The sequence below is a fragment of the Anolis sagrei genome, chromosome 3, assembly GCF_037176765.1.
Source record: "Anolis sagrei isolate rAnoSag1 chromosome 3, rAnoSag1.mat, whole genome shotgun sequence".
NCBI lineage: Eukaryota > Metazoa > Chordata > Lepidosauria > Squamata > Dactyloidae > Anolis > Anolis sagrei.
Genome location: NC_090023.1, coordinates 158655204 through 158668092, shown reverse-complemented (window position 1 = coordinate 158668092; position 12889 = coordinate 158655204). Strand labels below are relative to the sequence as shown.

Below are 12889 nucleotides of genomic sequence, written 5' to 3'. Positions count from 1 at the left end.
ATTGGGGGCTGAAGCGAAGAAAGGCGTTCACACCCTTCCATTTTCACAGACAGAAATAGCTTCATCCTCATTGGATTTTGGCCAATTTGATACCTTGAGGTGGAGCAGGAAATCTCTTTCTCCCATCAAAGAGCATTATATCTCAATCTAAACAAGTTATTTTTGGAACACAAGGCAGAAAAGTCCCACAAGAACCTCTCCCTATCCCTGGCAGGAAAAAAAAACGCAGTAATGACAAAATAAATAATTATCAGTTTGTTGTCAATTCATGTTATACTTGAGCAGGGGCGGTTCAACCCATTACGCAAAGTAAGCATTTGCAGTATAGTTGATTTTGCCCAGTGGCGCTCTTGAGGTGCTCTTGGGGGAAAATAGACCTTGATATATGCGAGTTGTAGTTACTGGGATGTATAGTTCACCCAGAATCAAAGAGCATTCTGAACTTCACCAATGATGGAATTGAACCAAATATGGCACACAGAACTCCCACGACAAACAGAAAATATATATCAGTGATTGGTTGGGGGGAGTGTGTGTGCCAAAATACTGTTTGCTTACCATTGAAAATTACCTAAGGCCACCTCTGTAGTTGAGTGACATAAATTCCTTGGACATAAGCTTCTTTAACAATTTTCCCGTCAAACTGTTTATGCTGCTTTAGCCTATTCCCATCTCCTGTATTACTCTGATGTCTTATCTTTCCTTAATGTTAATCCCTTACAGAGCTTCTGGAGCTCACTTTTGCAGCTCACAAAGCCCTTCACAGATCTCCCAAATCCTGCCACCCATTCATCATCATCATCATCATCATATTTAATTACTTATTAATCACCCTCCATCCGAGAATGCTCTAGGCGATTTACAGCTAAATTGTAAAAGATAAAATACATACATACAGAATTTAAAAATTAACAGAGATCGAATTCTCTAGTAAAAAGCCAGTTCTTAAGTGCTAGAGTAAAAGGCCCTAAATCATGCATGGCTCTCATATAGGGTGGCAAGGAATTCCATAAGGCAGGGGCAGAAATAGAAAAAGCCCTGCGTCTGGTACTCTCCAAGTGCACTTCTCTACGACCCGGTATATAGAGTAAGTTGCGTTGGGCTGGTCGTTGCGACCTCCGATGATGGGAGAAGGAGAGGCGGTCCCTAAGATACGATGGACCCTGGCCGTAAAGAATTTTAAAGGTCAGACCTAACATCTTATACAGGCCACGGTACTCAGCCAATGTAAATGTTGCAGCACTGGTGTTATATGGCATTTCATGGGCGTTCTTCATTCCCCATCACTCATGATGAAGTTTGAACATTAGATTTAAGCACTGGAAAGAAATTTGTCCTAAGTCCTACCATGGCAATAACCCCTTCTAGCCATAGTGTCCCAAGTCTTGTTCATTTGTTCAGTCACTTCCGACTCTTCATGACCTCATCAACCAGCCCAGAGCTCCCTGTCAACCGTCACCACCCCCAGCTCCTTCAAGGTCAAGCCAAGTCTACCTATTTCTAATAGACAAGTGATATCATTCTCCATATTGTACTAGTATCATTCCCTCAGAAGGAACCAGACAGTCACCTTCTGTAAAGTGCAGGAAGATTTTGCACACACAGAGAGGTCTGAGTGATCCTAGAAATAGTGTTTTAAGTTCAGTATTCAAGAAATTCACCTTATTTTGATTAAGACATGCATGATCCTAGCGATACTCACCGCCAGAGTGTCTTCATAGACATATCCATAATAGGGAGTGCCAATGAACATTGGTGGTGTATCCTGCACATCTTCCACATTGATAGTGACTGTGGTTGTGGCTGAAAACACCTTGTTGTGACCACGGAGCTTACCTCCACCATCCTATGAGTACAAAACAGTTTCAATATCATTAAGATGAAGTTTATGGTCTTTCATTCTCTATTTTTCCCTCGTCTTGCTGAGAAATTTCATTGGCTATCTGAATGGCCAAAATACCATTGATTATGTGGGCATAGGATTCTGGGAAGTGGCAATCAGCCTAACAATGTCTGAAGCACCACCTGATATCCATCACTACTCTAGATGTTACTAGATGTGAAGTTAAGCCTTGGTTCTTCATTGAAGCCTTTGAGACCTAACAATTTCATCCATGTATTGTCAAAGGCTTTCATGGCCAGAATCACTGGGTTGTTGTAGGTTTTTTCGGGCTATATGGCCATGGTCTAGAGGCATTCTCTCCTGATGTTTCGCCTGCATCTATGGCAAGCCTCCTCAGAGGTAGTGAGGTCTGTTGGAACTAGGAAAAGGGGTTTATATATCTGTGGAATGACCAGGGTGGGACAAAGGACTTTTGTCTGTTAATCAAGGTGGTCAGTTGAAACATTCCCACCTAGCTCCAGCAGACAAGAGTCCTTTGTCACACCCTGGTCATTCCACAGATATATAAACCCTTTTTCCTAGTTCCAACAGACCTCACTACCTCTGAGGATGCTTGTCATAGATGCAGGCAAAACATCAGGAGAGAATGCCTCTAGACCATGGCCATATAGCCCGAAAAAACCTACAACAACCCAATTTCATCCATGTTTTTTCATTGTTCTAACTTCTTGATTTTTTCAAATGTGAAGTATGTTTTTAGGAATATATAGAAAAATAGAAATAGAAAACTCAGTCTCTTCCAAACAGCATAGCCCAAACTGAATGATGATGAATGTAATAGTTGAATAATATCTGGAAAGTTCAGGTTTTCTCAGATCTTTATAGGTCCTTGTATTATCTTTGTTGGGAAGTGTTTTGTTACTTTTTTCATTCCTGAACTAAGGAACTAAGTGTAGAGCCATAAAATATTTGTAAATTTAAGATTCTACTGGTGAAAGGAGAGATTCCCTCCATAAAGTATGCTTTTCAATATAGAAATACATTTTATTTAAAGGCTACAATCAAATTTACCAAGAATCCTTTACTAGGATCAATGAATGAATACAGTCCTATTTTTGGCAATGTTTTTCTACCAAGGCAAAGTCACATAATAAGAAACTTCTTCAGATTTCCTTGTGATGATCAATAACACAGAAACAAAGGGAAGAAAACAGACCAACAGTAGGGACTGTAAAAGAACTGAGCTGCACATAAACCCAGATAATTTTCCCGAATATCTCTTGATCATTTATGTATAATTTATATAACTACAATTTATATAACCATAACTATATAACTACAAATAATTTGGACAAATAGAAATAATAGTATCAAGAGATTTTCAAATAATGAGCTTTATTTCTGAGCAGGAATGCCCACCTCATGGTTGATCTATGCTAATGAGCAGATTATGGGATAAAGTTCTCTGTTCTTATAGTTACTATGTACTTCACAGTACATAGCCTTGGCATTCCCAACACAACACCATTCATGCTCTGTGTGACTTATCAGTTGAGACATACACTTTAGCCAACAGTGGAAATACAGAAAGAAATTGCACAAACAGATCCTACAAATAGATTCTGACCAGAAATCTGCACAGATGGGCAAAAATGTTTTTGCAAGGTCCTCCATACAGTGCCAGACAGATTAATGTCTTAAGGCTGTAAACACATACTAGAAATAGCATATGAGATGTCCTGTTTGGGTTTGTATCATTTTAGGCAGACTTTCTGACACGAATGGACATTCTGTTACATAAATACTTCCTGAACTCAGAAAATTAAAATGCCAGGAGAAAAAGTTCTAACTCCAGGTTACTCACTTCCAACCCAATATTCTAAGGAGCCCCCGGTGGTGCAGTGGGTTAAACCCCTGTGCCGGCTGGACTGAAGACCGACAGGTCGCAGGTTCAAATCCGGGGAGAGACAAATGAGCTCCCTCTATCAGCTCCAGCTCATGCGGGGACATGAGAGAAGCCTCCCACAAGGATGATAAAAACATCAAATCATCCGGGCATCCCCTGGGCAATATCCTTGCAGACGGCCAATTCTCTCACACCAGAAGCGAACTTGCAGTTTGTCAAGTCGCTCCTGACATGACATAAATAAAACCCAATATTCTAGCAATTGTACAATGCTAATCAAGCTGTGAAAAATGTTGTGTTTTGTGCAAATGCATTGTATTTTTTTTTGCAAGAGGCTGAATTTTTGTATGAAATCATTCTTCAAAAAACTTCACAAGTTTATTTTTGAAACCCTAACATTTGAAGTATCTGAATAATGCCCAAAATGTAATTTTGTCCATTAGGATAGGCATTCTTAACTTTCTTACTCTGTAATTTGAGAATGAAATCAACCAAGGTTTCAATGTCTAATGTAGACTCTAGGCTTGGGCGGTTTCGTTCGTTAATTTCGTAATTCGTTATTAATTCGTATTTAAATTAGCTTACGATCCAATATTGAGCCATGCAGGAATAGTGTGAGGGGTAATTAAGATTCAAAACAATGTTTCCAATTTATTTTGTAATTATTTTGTAATTATTTCGTAATTATTTTGTAATTATTTCATAATTATTTTCACATGTCTGGTGCAAGTTTTATAGTTGTTTGTTTTATCACACCAACAGTCAACAACAGAGGGAGAGGGAAGCTTCAGAAGTTCCTCCTGTTCCATTTGGAGGTTTTTTTAGCATATTGTGTAATCTCATCCGCCATTAACGAATCAATTCGTAATTTTATGAAATTTCGTAAATTTCGAAATTTTTAAAGGAAAATTTCGGAATTATTAAAAAAAATGAAACACAAGGGCCCCCTAAGAACAAAACGAGTTTAGAACCAAATTTTTCCGTGGTTACCCAAGCCTAGTAGACTCCAGTTCCATCCTGTCTGTGCATACCCCACAGCTCAGTGATAGAACATATCATTTGCATGGTGAAAATATCAGTTTTAAATACATACTGGCTCCAGTTAAAAAGGTCGGAATTTGGGAAAGAGCTCTTCCTGTGATTTTGCTGAGTTGTTGGCCAGATTAGATATTCTGGAAATTAATAGACAATTTACTATAAAGCAGTTCCCTATATTGACATAAGAAAAGCTGATATATCCATTATTACCACCTTTTTCAAAATGTATACTAAATGTTTATACACTCCATTAAAAATTACTAAGGGCCACATCACATGGGGCAATTGAAACGTCATAGGACACCTCTGTCCTGGTTTGCCCATGGTGCTCCACCTCACCCATCAAATGACACACAGCAACTTCTAGTGGGGCTCCATGGACAAACTGGCACAGCAGCATGGTAGGATGCTGCCATTGCCATCATATAGGCTGCCCCATATTCCATAAGGAACAACTGGGCTTTGGTGCAGCAGCGATGCTTCCCCATGTGGGATGGGAAAGAATCAGCTGAGAGCCGGAGCACCAGGATTGACCTGCTGCTGCTCCACTGCCTCAATGATTCACCACGGTCATTGGTGAATCACAGTGCTGGACCTCATCCATGTTGCAACAAACCTAGGGAAATTTTGTTGCATAAACCATTTCACTATAATCTTGGAACAAATATACAGAAGCTTACAAGCCCTTTACTGAAAACCCCAGGAGAAATCACAGCAAGACATCTTGAGAAACAGTTTGATAGACTGTCACAATGACTGTCAATCCAGGAATCATAAAAGATTAGATGTCACAAGTTATTCTGGGCCTGTTAGGTCTTGCACCATTTTTATCAGCAGCGAGGATGCCCAGTCTTGCTTTCACACAATTGTTCCTAAAGTTGGGAGATGTGCAGTCAGAATAATATACAATACCTTTGCCACCACAGTAACGAAATAAGTTCTTGATTTTTCATAGTCAAGAGTGACCCCTGATTTGATACGAAGGACACCACTGTGACGATCTATAGTAAACTTATTTGTACGGATGTTCTAGGAAGCGAGAAAAAAAGAGAGAAATCAAGTAAGGTTACACATGACTTTAAGAGATAACTTAGAGATTGTATTTTGCTTATTTTACACCAGCTGTAAGACACCAGATGTTATTTATTTTAGGAGGATGAGCTGAATGACAAAGCAAAGAGACAAATAAAATAAATTATATTTTCCTATACACTATTGTCTTTTTTAAAATCAATGGTTAGCCATTATCACGCTAAAGTGAGCTGAATAAAGCCAAATAGGCACAGAACCAGGCCCGTAGCCAGGATTTCATTTCGGGGGGGGGGGGGGGGGGGGGCTAAAAAATTTTCAGGGGGAGTTTCGGGGGGGGCTGAGTTTCGGGGGGGGGGGCTGAGTCTGAGTGAAAGAGGGTCTAACCTAGCAAACCTTTTGTATCATTACCCCAATACCCCCATACATATGGGATATATTGAGAATGGTGATCAAATCATGATATTAATAAACATAACAGTTTAAATAATGCACCAGTAAGGCCTTTTCGCGAACCACCATGAGAATTTTGGGGGGGGGGGGCTGAAGCCCCCCGAGCCCCCCCCCCTCCCCCCCCCGGCTACATGCCTGCACAGAACACATTCACAATAGATTAGAAAAGATTATTAGAAAACGGATAGAAACATATTCATTCATCAGATGTTTGGAATCCTTGATGAGACACATTTCCATTTCTTGCATTAGAGAGCCTGTTCCAAGCAGAACAAGAATGTCTCTGAACATTTATGGAGAACTTCATTTCGGGGAGAAATCCTAACTAGAACCCTCTCCTCTCTGGTGAGATTAGTTTTCTAAGTGGTTCCAAGTAAGGTTTTTGTCATACCTTCACCCTGCCCCAACCATTTTAAATTGTATGAGGACTTCAGATAATGTGGATATTTACTATTTATTAGAGGTGTGCAAAATATCATTTTGGTGTCCAGATTCCAGCAATTTGAGGGATTCATATAGACTACTGCAACACTCTCTACATGGGGTTGCCTTTGAAGACTGTCTGGAAGCTTCAAATGGTCCAATGGTCAGCAGCCAGGTTACTAACGGGAGCGGCGCTCAGGGAGCATATAACCCCTCAGTTGCGCCAACTCCACTGGCTGCTGGTTTGCTACTAGGCACAATTCAAAGTGCTGGCTTTAGCCTATAAAGCCCTAAACGGTTCTGGCCCAACTTACCTGTCCGAATGCATCTCCTCCTATGAACCAGCTAGGGTGTTAAGATCGTCTGGGGAGGCCCTGCTCTTGGTCCCACTTGCGTCACAAGTACGTTTGGCAGGGACGAGAGACAGGGCTTTCCAAGTGGTGGCTCCTCGGCTGTGGAACACCCTTCCTAGAGATATTAGATCGGCCCCCTCCTTGACATTTCGGAGGAAAGTGAAGACCTGGTTGTTCGAGCAGGCATTTGAATAGGCAGTGTAATGAATATAGGAATACAGAACAATTGGATGATGAGACTGGATTTCGATCTTAACTATGAGACGTAAATGAGATGTTTTTATTGATTTATATTAACTGTATGCTTCTGTTTTAATTGTTTTTAACTGTTTTATGATGTTTTTGAGCATTGAATTTTGCTATTGTTAACTGCTCTGAGTTACCCAAGGGCTGAGAAGAGTGGTATACAAATATAGTAAATAAATAAATAACTAGTAAATAAATAAATTCATCTGCAGAAATGAACCTGAAGGGGGGGCACTGAAACTTTAGTCAAAACAGAGCAAAGCAGCCTTCCCTATGTCTGCTCAAAAGAAAATGGAAACCTGTTTTCCCAGCAGGACTTTGTGTGGTGCGGGCATTCGTGGCATCTGTTTTCTCTCCCAGGGCATGATGGGAGTTGAAGTTTTTTCCTTTTTCTGTGTTTCTCACTTTCTTTCTCAGCCAATCAGAGGTCTGGTTGACTGTGTCCATTCTTCTCCCCTCTTGTGGCATGCACTTGGGAATTTCCAGAAGTTCTCTTGCATTTGTTTTTGTTTTGTTTTGTTTTGACAATACATTGTTTTTGTTTTGTTTTTTTAAAAAACACTATGGTAAAAACTTTTAAAAATTTCCCCAAAATTAGTGGATTGGTGGAATGTTCTAAAACATTGCAGGCTTGCAGTTGTTAATGTGGCCTACATGTGAGGCAGGTTTCATGCTGATAGGCCTAAAAATGACAGAGAAATTAACCTTTAAAATTTCCCCATTGATGCCAATTGGCTGAATCTTTCTGGCACAAAAACAGAAACCTCCCAAATTTTGGAAGTTTATTTATTTATTTATTTCATATATACCCTGCCTTTCTCATCCCAAAGGGGACTCAAAGCAGCTTACAAACTCTGGCAAAAATTCAATGCTGCATCATCGACATAACAATAAAAAACATCCTATCAAACTGTAAAACAGTAAAAACATATGAACAAATTAAAACACATAACAATAAAACAGATTGAAAACATATGAAAAACCGAGTCTTGATTTTCCATACTTATTCATTTTTCCATAGTCATTATTCAAATTGTTGATGTTGAATTTCGTATTGCCCTACTCTCTGAATACCTGTGTACAAAGCCAAGTCTTTAACTTTTTTTCTGAAGACCAGGAGGGATGGGGTTAGCCTTGTGTCACTGGGAAGGGAGTTCCACAGTCAAGGGAACACCACTGAGAAGGCCCTGCCTATCATTCCCACCAGTCGCACTTGTGAAGGAGCTAAGACTAAGAGCAGGGCCTCCCCAGCAGATCTTAAATCTGTAGTTGGCTTATAAAGAGAGATACATTTGGACAGGTAAGTTGGAACAGAACCATTTAGGGCAGTGGTTCTCAACCTCGGGTCCCAAGATGTTTCTGGCCTACAACTCCCAGAAATCCCAGCCAGTTTACCAGCTGTTAGGATTTCTGGGAGTTGAAGGCCAAAAACATCTGGGGACCCCAGGTTGAGAACCACTGATCTAGGGCTTCATAAGCCAAAGCCAGCACTTTGAACTGAGCCTGGTAACTAACTGGTAGCTAGTGGAGCTGAACAACAGGGGGGTCGTACGCTCCCTGTACATCGCTCCAGTGAGAAATTTGGCTGCCGCCCAATTCCCTAAAAATGGAATGGCGGGGGAGCCAGAAACCGAGTACCAAAAAATGGCATGGAATTTTACTGAATTCCACGCCTCTACTGTTTATTCTTTTTGTTAGCCATGTGTGTGTATTGCCACTAAGAACGGCAACATATGTTACAATAGAAAACGGTGCACAGTACCATATAACTGTTCATGTATGGAGATACCAACAGTAAACATCCTATGCTTTGGGCACTTTATTATTTTATTTTATTGTACTCATTCAATCAATTGGTCCTGATTTCATAGAATCATAGAATCAAAGAGTTGGAAGAGACCTCATGGGCCATCCAGTCCAACCCCCTGCCAAGAAGCAGGAATATTGCATTCAAATCACCCCCGACAGATGGCCATCCAGACTCTGTTTAAAAGCTTCCAAAGAAGGAGCCTCCACCACACTCCGGGGCAGAGAGTTCCACTGCTGAATGGCTCTCATGTTCAAATGGAATCTCCTCTCTTGTAGTTTGAAGCCATTGTTCCGCGTCCTAGTCTCCAGGGAAGCAGAAAACAAGCTTGCTCCCTCCTCCCTGTGGCTTCCTCTCACATATTTATACATGGCTATCATATCCCCTCTCAGCCTTCTCTTCTTCAGGCTAAACATGCCCAACTCCTTAAGCCGCTCCTCATAGGGCTTGTTCTCCAGACCTTTTATCATTTTAGTCGCTCTCCTCTGGACACATTCCAGCTTGTCAATATCTCTCTTGAATTGTGGTGCCCAGAATTGGACACAATATTCCAGGTGTGGTCTAACCAAAGCGGAATAGAGGGGTAGCATTACTTCCCTAGATCTAGACACTATGCTCCTATTGATGCAGGCCAAAATCCCATTGGCTTTTTTTGCCGCCACATCACATTGTTGGCTCATGTTTAACTTGTTGTCCATGAGGACTCCAAGATCTTTTTCACACGTACTGCTCTCGGGCCTAAAAGATTTTTCACTGTAAAATGAAGAAATGGGCACCATAAAACCAAAAGCTTTCATGACCAGGAAGACAAGAACAAAACAAAAGAGTACTGCAGTTGAAAGCTAGGTGGAATCACCCTCCTAGGAGCTTTGCTGGAGTTTTCTCATTTCCTGGGTGAATTCTAAGGTGGCACAAGTTTGGACAAAATGGTATTTATTTATGCCAGGTATGGATCGGCTGAGAAAGAAAGACTGATTGATATAGAAGAAGAAGGGCTTATCTCTTCCAGTAAAGAAGGGTGATTGCTTTTCTAGCTTCTCTCCTTCCATTTTTTTTCTCCTGTTAAGTAGGATTGAATTTAATCCTATTTAAATATTTGTGGTTTGAAAAGCAGCTATCTGATTAGTGAGATCTCCTGCATCCAAGGAAACATCAAAATAAATTTGTGTACATGAATTCTCTAGTTGGGTGGAAATCAAAGTTACTCAGCTGTGAGATTTTTATATTGCAAGCTGTATTAGTCCAGGAAACAAGAAGGTTTTGTTTGCAGTGAAATTTTATCTTTGCAAGAAAATGCACCCAGTAAAAAGCACTTGAAATGACACAAAAGAATAGCTTGGTAGTCTCAAAGAAATAATCAGTTAGGTATAAGGAGTTAACAAGTGCTGTGCACATGACAAGCACACATGAAGATCTTTCTTGTAATTTAAGGACTCTTCTTTGTGAACAGAATAAAAGGTAAAATGAGCAATGAATGTAAGTACAAACACACACACACACACAAAGCAGAGTACAAATATCCATAAAGCCTCAATCCTCATCAAAATAATAATAATCCTGCCTTTTCCCCAGTTTACAATAGATTAAAATAAAATTCACAAAATACAAAAGTTAAAAATGATAAACGGTGAAATGATAAAAAACTAATAAAATATTTAAACCAGTAAAAGCATTGACCACAACAACCACAACGTCAAAACAAAAATCACTAATATAGATTTCAGCACATTGTACAAGTCCCATCCTGACAAACAATCATCCCTCTACAGCCTCTTGAAACAAAAAAGGAAAGAGAGTAGAAAGGATGTCAATCTAACTCTGGAATTCCCTGAGCAGGGAATTTCTCAGTTATTTCTTCCTCAGTACTTCAACGTTTTTTGTTCTTTTATTTTTCTCTTTCATGGATGCAGTGTTCTTCGGAAGCTTGTTTAGACCAAATTAATTGCTTTTTAATCTTCCTTCATTTGAACAAGATTTTACTTTTTGAATAATAAGGGTTATATGTCATGAGTGGGGGGATCAAAATGCTATAAATGCTAGGCATGGTTAGGTTCGGTTGGAATCTTCGTAATTCAGAATAAATTTGGAAAGATTTGCTTTTTGAAGCGATTTCTAAGTTTGTAAGGAAACCAGAAATCCCTTTGCCCTTCTGAAGCTTTTCCCACCATTTCTGTTACAAAGCAGTAAGTGAGTCGGAAATGATTCAGCCTTTCCCCGCTTCTGGTCCCTGGCCTCAGCTCAAGCCTGGGAAGCTGGTTTAAAGCAGAGTGGATGAATTTCCTTCCTCTCCTCTCCCCTCGCTTCTGCCTGGAGCCTGGGAAGCATTTTAAAGCAGAGTGGATGAATTTCCTCCCTTTGCCCCCCCCCCCCCCCAGCTTCTGGAGTAAAACAACTACTTTCAAAGTAAAGACCACCCAATGAAACAGGAAATAACACTTTCAAACCATTAAGGAAGGATTCGGAAGTCTCAGAAGTTTCAAAAAGTTTTGAACATTTTTTTCTGTGAAAATTGGAATTGACTTTAGAATTGAACCACCAGCACCCCCTACATCCAAAATGAGTTTTGACCCATTTTTTTGTGGGGGGGGGGGGTCAAACAAGCCTAATAAATGCTTAGGTGGAGCATGGCCAAAAAAGGTTGGGAATCACTGTTCTAGACAGACGGAAATCTTTTGAGAACATGTTTATTTCATGCTATACCTGATTGCACTCATACCCTGAGGTATGGAGGTTCTAGTGCATGTAAGTAGTAGGAATGTGCAATCTGGGTAAACTGCTATTAGTTTTGATAGTTTCTGGTGAGAGTCCCAATCCATTTTTCATGAGCCTCCTGAATTTGAGAGGTCAGGAATCCATTTTCGATCTGGGAAGCTGAAAGATCAATTTTCTATTGGGCCCATTATAGGATGGGGGGACTTCCCAGAAACCCCTTCCCATCATTTTAGGCATTGTTTGTCCTTATAAACTTCATTAAGACCTGGATTAAAAGCATCAGAGTTAAGATACCACTCTTTCTGCATTCCTTTTCCTTCTGTCTGTAGAGGAGACCGGGTTTAATGCTTAGTTAAAGCTGTTTCTAATAGAGAGGAGATAGGTGCTGCAGGCATGCGCAGCGCTCTCTCCCTGCAGCATGCAGGTTTCCAAGGCATTTTTAGGAGGTTTCCCCACCTTCCAGGGAAGGAAGCGGGATCAACCTGGAGCTATGCTACCATGGGCTTCCTTTAAATAGTCCTCTATTTTCTCTTGATTTGCAGGCCATGGAGTTGTGCCTTTCCCCCTCATGCTTTTCCTTCTAGAGGCTGCCTCCTTCCTGGACTCCACTTGTAACTGATGGCAGCCGGTTTTCAACAGCCACTGTTCTGTTGTCACAACCCCCCCCCCCCCCCCAAAAAAAACATGGAGGTTGAGCCCTTGCCATTATGGCCACCGAAACAAACCAGACAGGCCAGTTAGCTGAAGGGAACTGGCCACATTGAATCCATGCACAAGCCTAGTAAATAGGTTAGATATTTTAGTACCCCTCACTCCACTTTCAAGTGTCCACCCTCTTCTTTGTGTTTTTGTCTTTCTATTGACTCTGGGCCGTTTAGTCCATGTTTACCTGTAAGAAGTAGGTAATGCTTCCTCCTGAACCTGTGTCTTTATCTACTGCTTCAATCTTGAATATGCTGCTTCCTGAAGGAGTGTCCTGTGAATGGAAAGAGAGTAGATAGTCAAAACTAAGAAAAAGACAAAGATTGATGGAGCAAAATGGAGAAGAGAGAAGACAGAACAATTAGGTGACATTAAAA

The 12889-nt window shown here is 40.6% G+C and overlaps 1 protein-coding gene across 2 annotated transcripts in view; it reads right to left on the bottom strand.

Annotated features, from left to right (window-relative positions):
* CDHR1 (cadherin related family member 1) overlaps positions 1 to 12889 on the bottom strand; it is a 97450-nt gene that overhangs the window by 59299 nt on the left and 25262 nt on the right. For both annotated transcript variants that reach the window (XM_060769006.2, XM_060769005.2), the window contains exons 6-8: positions 12700 to 12786; positions 5700 to 5816; positions 1703 to 1846 (exon numbers count right to left, since the gene is read on the bottom strand). In XM_060769006.2, the coding sequence (XP_060624989.2) occupies positions 1703 to 1846; positions 5700 to 5816; positions 12700 to 12786 (348 nt within the window). The remainder of the gene's footprint in view (positions 1 to 1702; positions 1847 to 5699; positions 5817 to 12699; positions 12787 to 12889) is intronic.